Here is a 16,598-nt window from a genome sequence, read left to right on the forward strand (position 1 = left end):
CGAAGACCTTACTCTAGCTAGCCGATACAAAAGGAGCTCTGAAGACCTTGGGGAGAATTTGTTTGGGTCGGAGCTAGTCAAGCTCTATAGTGCTCAGGATCTCATAATTTGCAACGGTCTAAAGAAGTGGCCCAATTCTACCCAGATGACCTGCATCCATGGGCTTGGTAGCAACTTGGTAGACTATGTTATTAAATGACCACAAGCCTGACTCTGATCATAGGCCTTTACTTATAACTCTCAATTTTGTCATGCATAGAGATCCCATAAAAGATCATCCTTATAGCCAAAAGAACTTGATCTTTAATAGAAATAAAAACAATCTCTTTCTAAATGAATTAAAAACTAATTTGCTTCCTTTATCTAGTATAGACAACATAGACGACCTCTTTCATAATTTTACTACAACCCTCTCATATTCTATTAACAAGTTCTCATTTGAAGTTTCAAGTAATAAAAGAAATAGCAAAACCAACCCATGGTATGACAAAGATTGTAAAAGTGCGATGAGAGCAATTAAGGAAGTTGTTGATGAATCTCTTAAAATTGGCAAGATAAAAATATACAAAGCCCTAACTAAAAGGAAAAAATGGCAGTATATTCGTAAAAGACAAGGGAATCTCTTACACCTCTCTAAGGTAGCTCCTAAGAAATTCTGGAGGCAGATTCTAACTAGAAAAACTAAAGATAATAATAAAATTTCTTTACACGACTGGAATTTCCTATCTTAAAAAGCTTTATGAATCTCCAAATGTCATGGATAACTTTGAAACCCTACTCACAATTGATGAGCCCCAAATTTGGTAACATTTTGGGCTCATTTGGCCTAACTACCTTTGCTCAATCCCTCATTTTTCATAACTTATGCATCATTTTTTAGTATGTTTATGTCATTTGTATGAATAAGGGTAGTCACTATTTCTAGGTGGCTAACACGTGCTCATTTCAGGATTTTTTGACACATGGTGGAGCAAAACCGAGCAGACAAGGGCTAGGAGACAGCCAAGCTTGGGTTGAGGATTCGTAGGGGGGGTTGTCTATGGCATTAAATAGCCTCCCTCGGGATCTTCACCCCCAACTTCGAGCTCCAAAGGCCACCAAAACCGGATCTAGAAGGCAGCCAAATAGATTTTGTGGAAGCAGCTGTTCACTCCTAGTTTGGTCAGCCAAGTCCCATGGATTTAGGAGGCCAGCTTGGGCCTCGTGGTGTATAAATGATAAGGCTTCAGCCTTCAAAGGGTACTTTTTGAAAAACTTTTGCACATTCTGCACTACAAGCTGCCAGCTCTGTTTTGTTCTTTTGTAGCCATTATTGGCATGACTCTTGACTTATGATTATTATTTTTTAATGGGAAGCAGTCAGATTTGATCTCAGCTCTGAGTTTCTAGAGGAGCCATAGCTCTCGGGGTTGGGCCCAACCTGAGAGCCTAGGGCCTCCTTCTTTGTATTGATATCTTTCCTTTCAGCATTATGATTTTCCTTGTATGCATTTGAAACGCAGTTTGTTGAGTTAGATTTCGTTGTGTGGTTAAGTAGGTCATTATTGAAAAATAGAGTTGCTTCAGAGGTCTAGAATAGAGTAATGAGATAACAATTGATAAGAGTTCTAGAAAAGGGTTGCCTGCACTCTCATTTTCACCTCTTTCTAGGGGTTGGAATTGCAGACAGTGCTACCCAACAAAAACACTAGTTTGCTTACTCATGCAATCTTTGGTGCAATGTTTTCATTTGTAAGAGTTATCCATGCGTTCAGACCTCTTGGAATGTTTCTTTACTTAAGTGTTGTACATGGTTCTCTTTCGGAATAAGCTGTTGTTCATTGGTTTCATTAACAGTTAGGATAGATTAGTTAATATTTTGATTGTGTGCAGGACGTGGTTGATTTGGTTAAGTATACACTGTGCGGTGCATCTCCATCACTCTCTCGTCCATCTAAGCTTCATCCAGGCCAACTGCTCCATCTCCAAATTAGATCCCTCGTCTCACAACTACTCTTTTGCCCACGTCACCCTACCTTCTTGCCCTTCCGTTGCCTCCGCCCTCTTTAAGACAAGCTAGCTTTCCACACCCTCTTATCACTTCATCCCTCTGTCACTAAGTCATTTCAGACCCCTATCCTACCTCCCTATCCATCCATGCATCCTCTTTCACTCATCCATCATCCAAAATCCAATCGTAGAACATCCTGTAGAAATTTCTGAACATCCTGTAGAAATTCTGAAACATCCTGTAGAACCCCTGCAGACTTCCTGTAGAAGCTCACAAATGAGGTTCCTTGATAGCCAAATGTTGTGAAACTCTCTGGAAGGGTGTTAGGGACTCCTTAGACCCCCTCTGAACCTTCCCAACCTTTTCCAAGCCTTTTTCCTCCTTGATCCACCTCTGCACAGTAAAAAATAGTTAAAAGCACATGCATGATAATCCCAACAACTTAATCAAAAATACAAAAAGACGTTTTCTTCAGATAGAGGTAGTCTAGACACATGTATTTTACCCTCATAGAAGTAATGGCATCCCTTTCAGTAATTTGCATGCTCTCCTTTGCGTCAGTAGGACTAGCTGGTAGAATTAGGGTTTGCTAGGGTTTGCGTTTCTTTTTGGCTTTCAGTTTCTTGTTGCAATTAGATTAGCTTCCTTCGAGTTAGCTTTCATCCATCAATTAAAAAGCTTCTTCTAAGAACTCATAGAAGTTGGCTTAAGCTCCTAGTGGACTTGTGCCAGCTGACCAAGTGACAGCTGCGGCAAGAGCTAGTACTTGTGCATACAGCACCGTCGCTTCCAAGTTTGTTACGAACTACCGGGTTGATAAAATTAAAGAAGGGAGTCCCAGGAGTTGTAGCATTATTTCTACAATACTGGAGCCCACCAACAATGAAAGAAGTTTTCTCATTATAAGACATTGGTTTTGGGGTTAAACGCTTGGCAAATGGGAAAGCTAAGGACATTGAAGGTTACTAGGTGGAAATCTTAAAAATTGGAGGTCTTGTCCTCATCCCCCAATCCAAAAGCTTTTCAATCAAGCGGTCAAGTAAGGGTTCCCTAAACCATGGACTCAGAGCCTCATTATCCCTATTTTTAATAGTGGGGATACAAACAACCCCTCTAATTATCGGACAATTATGATCAGCCCTTTCTTAGCCACGTTATATGGTATTATTTTGGAAAAGAAGTTGAGCATATGGCTTGAAAGTGAAGGTAAGCGGGCTAAAGGCCAAACGGGTTTTAGAAGGCAACACTCAACAACGAACCACCTTGTTATGCTTAGGATCATTGTGGAGGAATGTCGCAGTGATAAATCCAATCTCTTATGTTGCCTTGTGGACTTTAGAAAGGCTTTCGATACAATTCCTATAAACAACCTATGGAATAGATTAGAAGAGCTAAAGGTTTCTTTCGAGTTGAGAGTTGTTGCTATAAGGTTATACGAGAATGTAATTGCCAAGTTAAAGAGCAATGAGGGGTGGTCGAAAGATATTAAGTGTAATATCGAAGTTAAACAAGGTTGCCCCCTCTCCCCTACCCTATTTGGCATTTACATCGACAAGCTAGAAGGTTGTTTAGAGGAAGCAGGTTGTGCTGGCACGATCTTAGCTGGGATAGTCACCATCCTTCTTCTTTATGCTGACGATATTGCTCTTCTCGCAAGGTGCCCTTCTAATCTTGATAAGCAACTTAGACTTCTTAAGGATTTCTGCTATACCATGGGTATGTAGAATTTCCAACTGTAGATCACCTGATAATGCAATATACTAAAGCAAAATACTTGATCTACTTCTACAAACAAACTTGCGGAAGCTTAATCGATTTTGAGCAAGATCAAATACAACACATATAACAGAGAATGAGAACTCAATCACACATGAACACAGAAGAATACTCTGGGAAAGCCTCAGCTAAAAACCCTGATCTCTGTATTATCATACAAGTGGAAATATGTCTGGATTACACAAAGCTTTAGCTCACAAGCTATCTAGCTCTCAGTACAATCCCTCAATGCTGCTGACAGACTAAACAGACACAACACATGCCTTCCCTCAGTCCTCCAAGCCTCCTATTTCCTTGCGTAGTTTCTCCTAGATCCTCCAGCTACAACCTATGTGATTCTCACCTCACACACAACACTGACCTCTGAAATAATTGCGCAATCCTGAAGGAGATAATTCCTTCTGCATGGATGAGTTTCCTTTATAGGAAAATTCCTCCAACTGATAGTATATTGTCCCTTCCTTTAATCTCAACTGGGTCTCCGTCTGAACTGACATGCATGAGTTATTTATGAGAGAATATTCAGTTGTCTAAAGTACACTAGTTGCATGCATGCATGCATTGACTAACTGAACTCACAATCAGTTCCACAAAATGTTGGAACTAATCTAACTCGACTTAACTCAGTTAACTGAGCTAACTAATTACAACTCATCTTATCTCCTGTCTTAAGGGATAACTTCCTTAATCAAAGGGATAATTTTTGCATGTCTTCACAAAGACTTCATGTTTGATTTTCTCCAACTAATTAACTCAAGATGAATTAATTAATTAATTTTCAAACAGCCAGTGAAACTAAATTCAAATTTTAATTCTCAATTGTAATTCAGGGACTAATTAAAATTGGAATCTATCCTGAAGTGCTATTTATAGCAATGTTATTTTTAGCATTTCTATTTTCTCATTCCTTGTTGCTATTTTCAACACCGGTACCTGAAATGCTATTTATAGCATTTCTTGTTGTTATTTTCAACAGGGTATGACTATCAACACTGACAAAACAAAAGTTATGATTATCAAATCCAAGAAGGACACTTACGCTAATTTTATGTATGACAATAGTAACTTGGAGGAAGTGTCTTCTTACTAGTACCTAGGAATTGATATTCATCACAAGCTCAACTGGAACTATAACATTGAGAAAAGGATTAATGGAGGGTGGAAAGCTTATTTTGGTCTTGAAAATATTTGTAAAACAACAAACTTCGTAATGTGGGATAGAAAGAAGTTCCTCTTTGAAACTTTAGTCACTCTCGTTATCTTATATGGATGTGAGGTTTGGGGTTGTAGCATCTCTAGAGAATCCTGGAGAAAGATTGAGCAAATCCATAAGCGTTTTATAACATATAACCTCAAAATTAAAAGCAATACACCCTATCCTATTCTCCTTATAGAAGTGGGTCTTTCCCTTATCGAGAGGCTAGCTATGACTAGGCTTATGTTGTGCAAGCAAAAACTCAATAACATAGGAGACCATAGACTTCCTAAGCTAGCTTTAAATTCCAGCCAAAACCACCTAAGGCTCAAACGAGGTTGGTATAAAGACACGAGGGCATGGTTAAACCATTGGGAGATTGACGAGAATTTTGCATTGCAAAACATTAATTACATTAAAAATATTGTTACTTCTAAGTTCAAAGAAAAAATGTGGTGTGAGAAAGATTTAGGAGCTAAAAGAAAATTAAGATATTATAAGGAGGTCATCAACCCCACCCTAGAAGATCAAAAGTATCTCTCTGTTTTAACTAGCTCAAAGAAGAAAATTAATATAGCCAAGATTAGAATGAACTCTCATGAGCTCCATAGTGAAACGGGTCGTTGGGCAGTTCTTAAAACACCATGGATGGAAAGGATCTGCCATCTCTGTGAGAATATGGACATCGAGGATGAAAATCACTTCCTCTTAGAGTGCCCCACGTACAACCACATTAGATCTCAGTTTCATAATCTTTATTGCAATACTGACCTTCCTAGCCTTTTACAATGTCAAAATTATAGTGAGCTCGGGAGCCTTCTCTCCAAGCTCTTTGAGCATAGGAATAAAATCTTAAATCAAACTAAATAATTCGTTTCTTTAGGTCCGATAGACCAAAGTTTGGTCTCAGTGGACGTTAACCACCACCATCATCATCATCATCAATTGATTAGTATTATTAAGAAATATATTATATATAAATTATTTTTATCTGTTTAAGTTTTACTATTATTAAGTTGAGATTTTCATTTGTATTTATTTTAATAATTTAATATACATATATATATTAAGCAAAGTCTTTGGCCGACGCTTTTCGAATCTACAAGTGTGGTTCATCATCAGGCTCAGGTGAGGAGGTAGACCATGTCAAAGATATCTATGTGTGTGTGTGCATATATGTTTGTTTGGGGTAGCTCAAATGGCAATGGTCGTGGAAATGAAGTGCCTCAATGTAACCGGAAGTCTTGGGTTCAAATCTTATGCTATCCCCCGATCTAGGTGAGAAGTTGGACATGATGAAGACGTAGTCCTGCCAAGCTTACAAAAGAAAATATGGGCACATACATATATTATAATTATTAAAATAAATAAATAAATGAGTAAGAAATATCATCATTAAAAATATTGATGACGGTGATTAACATCCATTAAGATTCAATGTGGTTTATCTGACCATGAGAAAGTAAGAGATTAATTGAGACTCTTTAATATTTTATTTTTGTGGTCAAAAAGAAGGGAAAAAAACGGTTTTGTTGACTTAACAAGTCAAGAAGGTTGGTAGTGTGGCAAATGTTTTGGAAATGAGAATGGAGGTGAATAAGATCCCAACAATCCAAGAGAAAATGTTTTTCTATTTCAATTAACAACTTTCAAATTTTGAATTAGTTATAAAATAAAATAAAAAAACATTTTTAATTAAAAATAGACATAAGTTAGAATTCAATTATAAAGTAAAGATGGAATCATCAAGCAATTGCAAAGAAAGGTCCAATGTGTGGGGTATATCATTATGGTGGTTTAGGGTTGGTCCCCTAATAAGTAACATCAAGATCTTATTCACTAAGTATTGGTTCACAACTATCAATTGTGGACTCTAGTGACCTTTTCCTATTTAAAATGGGGAGTGTTAGTATAGAGAACCTCTCCTTTTGTTGAATTCATTAACAAGTCCAATGGTATTTTTGTTTTCTCAATTCTCTTGCAATTTTACCAATTTGATGACAAGACCAATCCTCTCAATGTTAGAATTGTTGAGATGAGTTAAAACATACAAGAAAGTTAATGATAAATGTTTCATGGAAATAGCTACAACTGGAAACTAGTACTTCGAAGATAATATGAACTCTTCTTTATTCTCTACTGACATCTTTCAACTTACATCTCCAAAAATATAACAAGAAAAAACTTAGAAAATATTTGATGAGACTGATCAACTCATAAACATCATTTAAGTTATGTGAAATTAACTCTCATATATGATATTCATATATTTATTTATGACTTTTATATTAATTAACTATAAATACCTCTTATTCAAAGAAAACTAAATTTTAAATGTTGTTATTTAATAAAATATTATTTGATGAGGCTATTTGGCAAAAATATAACCAATATTGGATGAGGATACCAACTCATAAACATCCTTTGAGTTATCTCAAATTAACTCTCATTTATGATATTTATTTATTTCTTTAAATTTTTTATAATTAATTAACTATAAACCATTTAATCTCTTACTCCCAAAAAAAACTAAATCACATTAATATAAACCATTTAATCTCTTATTCCAAAAAACAAAAAACTAAATCACATTAATATAAACCATTTAATCTCTTACTCCAAAAAACAACTAAAACTTAAATGTCAAGTTGCTTCACTCATAAACATTGTCAAATTTAACTCTCATACATAATATTCATTTATTTCCTTATGGCTTTTATAATTAATCCACTATAAATAATTTAACATCTTACACCAAAAAAACTAAAAAATCATCCTATTAATTAAATCTAAAATTTAAAATAATATCCAATTAATTATTAGTATTATTAATAAACCCAATCCCATATATTGAAATATAATCTCTAAATAACTTTAAAATATAGTTAATTCACTATAAACAATTTAACCTCTCACTCCAAAAAAAAACTATATTTTAATAGTCATCGTATTAATTAAATCTAAATAACTTTAAAATATAATATCCAATTAATTATTAGTATTATCAATAAACCCAATCCTATATACTAAGATATATCATTTAATAAATTAACTCTAAATAACTTTAAAATATTCAATTAATTACTATTATTATTAATAAACCCAAGCCTATATATTAGGATATTTACTTATCATTAAATGCATGGTGACTGTACCATTCTTTGTATTTTCACCTTAATGCTACCATCCAAAATCTCATCTTTATTTGGTGGAGTAGTTGGGTTATCATTTAAAAATTGTGTTGTATAGAATAATAGTTCCAAATACATCCTTATTCCATTTTTTTTAAAGTACAATGTGTCCATGGATTAAACAACGATAACCACAACTATATATGTATTAAATTAATCGAAGTAAACAAATGGGTAGGTAAACTAACAAAATGTCAATATGAATATTTAATATTATATTTAGCTACATATCAATAGTATAAATTATTGATGTTTTATTTATATATATTAGTCTAATGGATGGTGGCAGAGTGTTTTGTTAAAAAAATTTGTGGTGAAAAAGTTGTCAGTTAGAAATTTTGTGGGCAAAAATTCAATAATGCTAAAGGCTAGTGTGGCCTAGGCTAGGTGCAATTCCAAGGTGATTTTGACAGCTTTGATGCAGTTGGGTCGCAGCTACTTAAGCCACGGGCTAGGGGTGTCAGTCATCTCACGACTCACTTAATATATATAATATTAAGATAACATTTTAAATTTTTTACAATGTAGAATTAAATGCTTTTATTCATTAAAATTTGTGATATTTTGTTAACTATAGTATGTTAAATTTTCCCTGATCGAGGTGGAAAATGAGGTGAATCAAGAGGAAGGGGGCAAGCTCGCCACCCCACCATCGAGCAAGTCATTTTATGAGGCGGGTGGCATGGCCAACCCCTTGCATGCATAAGCATGTGAATGTTCTTAATGCATTTAAACACAGCAAGCGGGATCTCGCTCTAGTGCTTTGGTTCATAGTCCAAGCCTCTTTGTATATTATAAATAAGAAGTTGACCACACCCTCGCTTGTAGGTGGGATCTTTACGAGGTTCCACTAGTGTTGAGGGGCCAACCTATGCTTGACCCACAATCTCTTCAAAATTCTTAGTGTTGTCTCCTCCTGGAACGCAATCTATGCTCCTTACCAAATCTGTGGTGAAATTGTTATGTCTAGGTGAAGCCCTAGTTTTATGGAGACAATTGGCTTGCGTCGTGCAACATGCGTGAATATACGGGTTACAAAGGTGCATTGGTGGCTTGGACGAGGCAATTCATAAGGAAAAAAACATTCATCGAGCTTTTGTGGATGCTTCATCCTACCCACAAGTACTCTAACTCCAGCTTGTGAACAGGCTTCCAATCAAGGGTACTACTTAATTCCTTAGTTTGTATTGTTGTTTCCTCATGTATATAATTAATTGGTTTCTATATTGTTGGTATTATAGCTTGTGTTGGACTTTGGTTGCATGGACGACGACTGTGTGCCAACAATTTGACTTAATTCCCTAAAAGTGTTGAATTTCTTGGTGCTTTGTTCTTTAAGTATTGCTCCCTGTGTCGGTGTGTGTGGTTTGGTCTATGCATTGTCCTTCCCGATTTTACACAATTTCTACAGGTTGTTTCTTCATAAACCATGTCTAGAACCTAGGTACTTTTATCATTTGGGCAGCGTGCCTCCCCAACATGTGAGAAGTCACTGATGAGGTGGAGGTCATGGCCCCTAAGGTCAAAGTCAAGCCCAACAATAGGCACAGGAAGTCGCTCATATTTTTCACTTTATTGTCCCCCCCCCCCCCAAAAAAAAAAAACCCATCATGAAATTCGTCACCTTGAATCTCGTGTTGTCATGGACCAACAAGTGTTTTCAGACTCAAAGATATTGGAGGAGGTTTCACACTGGGTTCCTAACCCTAGTCATACCAAGGGAAGAAGTAAATAGTACCTTAATTCTATTGATTTACAATGGCGAATGAAGACCCTCTTGGGCAAGGTCTTAAAAGAAAAACAGGAAAAAAAATATGACATCTTTGCTGCATTAAATGATATTAACCTTGATACATGGTATCAACAAGTTTTCCTGGAAATAATGGACACCATGATTGCTCGTTTAGTGAGCCACATCCAATGTGATGTTGATATCCCAATGCCTCTAGGATCCAATGCTAAAGATCTTGCACCAGTTACTTCCTCTAATTCATAGATGTTTGTAATGTTAGATGACAACTTTTTGTTATGTAATATGGTAACAAATAGGTTTATTTTGCTAAAGACATTTGTATTTTGGATAATTTTCTTATATTGTAGGCAGTTACAATTATATTGTTTCCCATATGGTAAATTGAAACTTCCTAAGTTGAATTATGTTTAAACTATGGTCCACTCGATGATGTATTTTGATATTATGTTTTTGTGAGATAATACAACTCTTAATCCCAAAAAAAAACTATAGTATGTTAAATTCAATTAAGTTATCTTGATTGGTTAAGCGATATGATTATTATCCTATTGGACCAAATTTATATTCTTACTATTGACTTGTTGAAAAAAGTTTTAAAATATAGTAATGACTTCGAGTCTAAACACTTTCAAGTACGCACAATTGTGGGTTGACCTCATACCAACAACCTCACTCTTCCCTTAGATTAAGAAGAATATCGATTTCTTTCTTTAAAACTATAATAATAATTAGTTTAAGAAAAATCTTAATTAATAATTAATATATAAAAATTGTACATATCTCAAATAAAATTTAAACTTGATTAAGAATAATAATCTTTTTTTCTTTCTCATTAAATATTTAAACTAAATCTAATAAATAATCATTCGTGATTAAATATACAAATATATCAACCCAAGAAAATCACTAAAATAATAATAAAACAAAATTTAAACCTAATTAAAAATATAATATTTATTTTTTTAATCAACTATTTTGAAATTTTCCATTTAAAGAAAAATTATAATAATAAAATAAAATTTAAATCCAATTAAAAATAATAATATTCTTCGTTGTAATCAACTATTTCACATGAACCCAAAATACAACCATTTACAATTAAATATATATATTTTACAAGAACGGGTATGGGTTTATATTAGAACTGTGGCTAAAATGCTTTTCATCGGTAATAATAGTTCAAGCCAAGCCCATGAACTTTCTACCAACAGATGATCAAAGGCCCCAAGATTTGGGTGCCAATGTTTCTTACTCGGAACTAGAGAATCTATTTCCGTTATTTTCCCTATCTTATGGACATAAACAAACTGATTTAGTACAACGCAGTAAAACATGAAACAAGATTATGGAATGGAGTCCCACTCCTCGACCCCATCTCTCAAGAGAGAGCCAGCTGCAAGAGGCACCGCTCTGTTGGCTTCCGAGTCAGCATCCTTATTGTTCTCCCTTAATACATGGAAGAAGTTAACAGACTGAAGAGATTTCACCAAAAGTCTGATTCTTGACACCACTCTAGCTAATCTAAGATTAGCAGGAGGAGAATTCTCCACTACGACTTTAATAATGGACTGAGAATCTCCGATAACATTTACCTTTGTTAAACCAAGGGCCTTGACTTGCTTGAGACCTTGAAGAAGTGCCAAGGCTTCAACTTGGATACTTGTGGAGTACCCTCTTCCCCAAGCAAAGTTAGTCACAATTTTGCCTTCCTTGTTCTTTATAACTCCTCCTGCCCCTGCCATACCGGGGTTTCCTTTCGCTGCCCCATCAAAGGACAAGGTATGCCTGGATTGCTTGGATTGCCTGGTGAGCCATTCTGATAGATCACTCCCCTTCCCTCTGAATTGCCATTCTTTTTTTTCCTTGTGATGTCTTATTTCTCAAGAGAAATGGAGATCCAACGAAGCGCCACAATCTAAGTCCTGCTGAATTAGGTTCGAATTCGACAAATGCTCACCCAAACTTTCTTTCCATTGACTTTTTATCTTGATTATTATGAATTTCATATTTTGCCCTTCATCTCTGAAAACTCTTCTATTTCTCTCAAGCCAAATTTGCCAGCAGATAAATTTTGGCAAGGAGAGCCAAGCAGCCTTAAAGCTTTCATTTTTTGGAAGTGTATTTAGATAAAAATTTCGCCAGGTTGCGAATAAATCAGAGATAGAAATTGGCAAGATGAACACTCTTTTCCAATGGCTCAAGAGATTCTGCCAGATTTCTACTGAGTATTTGCATTCCAACATTAAATGGTGGGCGTTCTCTTCATTGTCACAACACAATTGGCATCGTGAGGGTCCATGGAATCCTTTCTTCTTTAACCTGTCCTCAGTAAGAATTCCTTTGTGGCATAACAGCCAACAGAAAAAATCCACCTTTGGCATGGTCTTGTAACTCCATAGACTCTTCCACAGCAGGATCTGGTGGAACACGTGGACGCTCTTGCAATGATTTATACCCCTACGCTACTGTATATATTCCAAGCTTAGCTCCCTAGCCACGGGCATCCTTCTTCCTTGCACGCAGAGGTGCCTTCCCATTCAATAGCGTGAGCAGAGTGTCCCAATCGTTGGTCAACTCAGTTGGCATGGGTGGCAGGTTCCAACGCATCCAAGTGTTCCCTGTCCATGTCGAGACGTCCCAAAGTGTAAAGATCCCAGCGCCATCCAACCACGAAAGTAGCTCTTGAAGGGAATTGTTGCTCGACAAGGGAGGGTACATCATGATACCGTCATCCCAGAGACTGATTTCTTTTCCATTGCCGGGTATCCAAAACGTGTTGTTTTTAATTAGAGGAATTGCTTTCTGACAGAGTTTTAACAATTGCGATCTGGTGGTGGGCAGGGAATTGTCCAAGCATCTTTTCCGCGCCCCAGTAAAATACTTCTTCCATAATGCTCTTTGCGCCTAGCCTGGATGAGGACCAATGATTTTCCAAAAAATCTTGGCTCCCATGGCTGTGTTTTGAAGACTGAGATCCTTAAAGTTCAGACCTCCTTCATTCAAGGGCTTACATATTTTATCCCAGCTTACCAATGGGATTCTTCTTTCATTGTGATTGCCACCTTTCCAAAAGAATTTGCGGATGAAGGCTTCCATTTTCCTGATGATGCCAGTTGGAGCTAGGATAACAAAGAATTGGAAGATGGGTAGACTACTGAGTACGGATTTGATGAGAACTGTTTTGCCGGCAAGATTTAGCCAAGTGAATCCCCAAGCTTGAATTTTTGCCTTGAATTGGTTTAGTAGAGGGAACCAGTCTTTGTTGTAGGCAAGTTTGCGGAAGATAGGAAGGCCCAGATAGATAAAGGAAGTCCAATTGAGGGAGGCTGTTGTGGGGAAAAATGCCTATGCAGGACGATCCTATCCACCTAAGGTGTGACAGTGCCTTAGCAACAAACAGAGACAGCTATTCTAGTATTCTTCCTTTATGAATTAAGAATGAAGAGAGATGGATGGACTAACCGGTGTCTTCCATTTGTCCCTCGATTCGGTTTCTCTTCTCTTTGAGAGTTCCCAGCTACTTGCCTTCTTGCTCGCCCAGCTTCAACAGGTTCCTGCAAGATCACAAGAAGAGAACACTACACAAAGACATAGATTCATATTCATAACTAGTTCAGGATTAGAAATAAACTAAACATACTAATGCAATCATACATCAAAGACACATCAGCATATAGGAGAAACCAAGATAGCTTTATTGATGAATAACAAGGTTCAGGAAGAGATACAACCCAGAGGGCTCCAATCCAGCATCTCCTTCCCAGCAAATGAAATTCCTATCTTCACCTTCCTTCAAAGCATTAAGCACCCAATGATTCCAACCTCAAACCAATAGCAATTCTTTGCAATAACAAAATTCCAGCCCCCAGATCTCATGGAGGAGAGATCCATATATAGATGTTTGGAGAGAGGATGAGTCAGCTTGAGATCTGACTAGTGTCCTCTCCCTCTGTCAGTTCTTGCTTCCACTTGGAGATTGAGAACCTCTTACTCATCACTAGTCGAATTCACTGAGGCAAGTGTCATTGAGGAAGATTCTGGAAGCTTCCAGGGTCTTGACTGTTGAGATTGCAACAAGATGATGGAGCTTAGTGAAAAGAGTCGCCTTCACTAAGTGGGCCCACAGGCTATTTTTGGCGCAAGTCTATTTTTAGACTATGTCTATTTTTAGACATATGGATCATGTCTATGTTTATGGATGATTGATCAAGTTGGGAAAAATAGATGGACTTCTATTTTTTATGAAAGTGTGAGTGATCACAGTGTGAGTGATCAAAGTCTATTTTTAGACTGGCTGTCAAAAATAGAAAAGTCAAATATTATTATCTCACAATAATATTTGGACTATAAACTTAATCTTATTCTCTTGGAGCACTTCAGTTTGAGCTACAGAAGTGGCACATGCAGCTGTCAGAAGGAAATACGCTTTTCTTATGAGTCAGTTGAGTTGTTGCATGCATGACTTCAGTTAGAACTCAATCAGTTGAGTTTGGTGGAGTTGATTGTGGAGTTGATGGAGTTGTGTTCAGTTTAGCTTTGTTAATCTGGTTGTATTTAGTCTAACTGGCAAATAGACTAAAGATGAGTTGGGTGAATTAGTTATTAATTAATTCACAAGTTATTAACTCATAATACAACTAATGAATACATCAGTTAACTCAGTTGCATGTCAGTGCATGTTCAGTTCAACAGGGACAAGTGGTAGAGAATCAGATTGCTATCAGTTGTGACTATAGTTGTGCATCAGATCTTGCACAATCAAGGGATTGAGTATGCCAATGAGTTTGCTCACGTATTTGGCCCACATTTTAGCCTTTGCTCACGTCCACAAAGAGTGAGTGACTATTTTGCAGGTGAAAAACGAGTTTGGGAAGCAATTCTCATCAGTTCTTGAGCAGGTATTGAGCAGTGGAGGCAGGCAAGCAGTGGAAGAGATTTGGAGATCAGATCTGAGCTGTATTATGTGTAACAGAGGTGGAGATACTTGTGAGAAGTATTATGCTGTGTAATGTTACATGACTCAATCATTAATATACAGATAGTTGGGGTTTTTAGCGCGATGCTTTCCCCGGGATACATACTGTGTTAATGTGTGAATGCTCTTGATGTTTTATTGTTATTGATGATGCTATATTGTTGATCAACGTAGAGGAGCTTATGTATTGTGTATGTTTTCCGCAATAGTACATGATCAGGATAATCTCTGTTGAATATGTGTTAAATTATTCAAAATTTCTACATGGTATCGGAGCAGCTTGATTTGTAGAAGAGATTTTTACAGGATATCAAGCGAGGGTTGATCGGAAGCAGTTGAGTTGGTTGCTGGTGGAAATTCGAATTTGCAGCAGTGTTGTTGAAAATGTCTTTCAACGGATTGCAAATGTTATTCCAAAGCAAGAGCGACCTGGCACTCAAGGATAAACTCAGTAACAATAAAGGTGAGAATGGATCTTCATCAAAGGTATCTGATGAAGAGAATTGCGCTTTCGCTGCCAAAGCAAAGAAAGGGAAGAGCAAGAAAGCTTCTCAGTCTGGTGCGAAAGGCAAGAAGTAGGATATGTCCAAGGTAAAGTGTTTTCACTGTCACCAGCACGGACACTATGCCACAAATTGTCCGCAGAAGAAGAAGAACAAGCAAGCTGCTGGATCTGCAGGGGGAGAGGCTTTAGCTTCTCAGTTTGAGCTTGATTTTTCATTGATCGCATGCTTGGTTTCAAGTGTGATGGGATCAGTGTGGTTTCTGGACAGTGGTGCGTCTTTTCACATGACGGGAGATAGAGATTTGTTCTCTGATCTGGAGGACAAAGATCTTGGAGTGCACATCGAGATGGGCGATGATGGTAGATACAGTGCGACCGGTATCGGTACCATTTCCTTTGAGAGGGAGTCTGGTAAACCCTTTGTATTGAAGGAAGTCATGCATGTTCCAGGATTGAAGAAGAATCTCATCTCAGTGGCGATGTTAGAAGACAAGGGGTATGATGTTGTTTTCAGCGAGGGAAAGGCCTTCCTGCGCAGGAAGACAACTGGTGAGACCCGGAAGATAGGGGTTCGAGTGAGGAACCTTTATCAGTTGCATGTAGATGGATGCGCAGCAATGGCAGGCAAGGCAGAAGGATTGGTGAGCCGGGATGATGGCGAGTTGTGGCACAAGAGATTGGGTCACCTTCACCATGGAGCCTTGAAGATACTGCAGCAGATCACTACAGGGCTTCCTAAAGGCACACTTGCGCAGTCAGATCATTGCAAGGGGTGTACTTTGGGGAAGTTTGTGAAAGCCACCTTTCACGAGAAGGATAGTCGCGCCACGACGATCCTTGAGAGAATTCACACAGACGTGTGTGGACCTTTCTCAGTTGCTTCGACAGCAAAACACAGGTATTATGTGATTTTTGTTGATGATTTCTCTCGTAAGTGCTGGATCTTCTTCATGCAGAAGAAGAGCGAGACATATTCAAAGTTCTGTGAATTCAAAGCACTGGTCGAGAAGGAGTCGGGGAAGAAGGTGAAGGCTCTTAGGAGCGATAATGGTGGTGAATACATCTCGGACGAGTTCAAGGATTTCTGCAAGGCAGAAGGGATTCGTAGAGAGCTCATAGCTCCCCATAACCCACAACAGAACGGGGTAGCTGAGCGGAAGAACAGAACGATTGTGGGTGTTGCACGGGCAATGTTGCATGATCAGGGCCTACC

General features: G+C 37.4%; 1 protein-coding gene across 1 annotated transcript; it reads right to left on the reverse strand.

Moving 5' to 3' along the window:
- Positions 1–11,248: 11,248 nt before the first annotated feature.
- Positions 11,249–11,647, reverse strand: LOC149184502 (uncharacterized). The gene has a single exon (XM_089415352.1). It carries the CDS (start codon positions 11,645–11,647, stop codon positions 11,249–11,251), a length of 399 nt encoding a protein of 132 aa, XP_089271478.1.
- Between the last annotated feature and the right edge of the window lie 4,951 nt (positions 11,648–16,598).

This window comes from Pinus tabuliformis, chromosome 3_2 (genome assembly GCF_031772625.1).
Source record: "Pinus tabuliformis cultivar Carrire ecotype Pingquan chromosome 3_2, CPIR1, whole genome shotgun sequence".
In the NCBI taxonomy this organism is placed as follows: Eukaryota; Viridiplantae; Streptophyta; class Pinopsida; order Pinales; family Pinaceae; genus Pinus; species Pinus tabuliformis.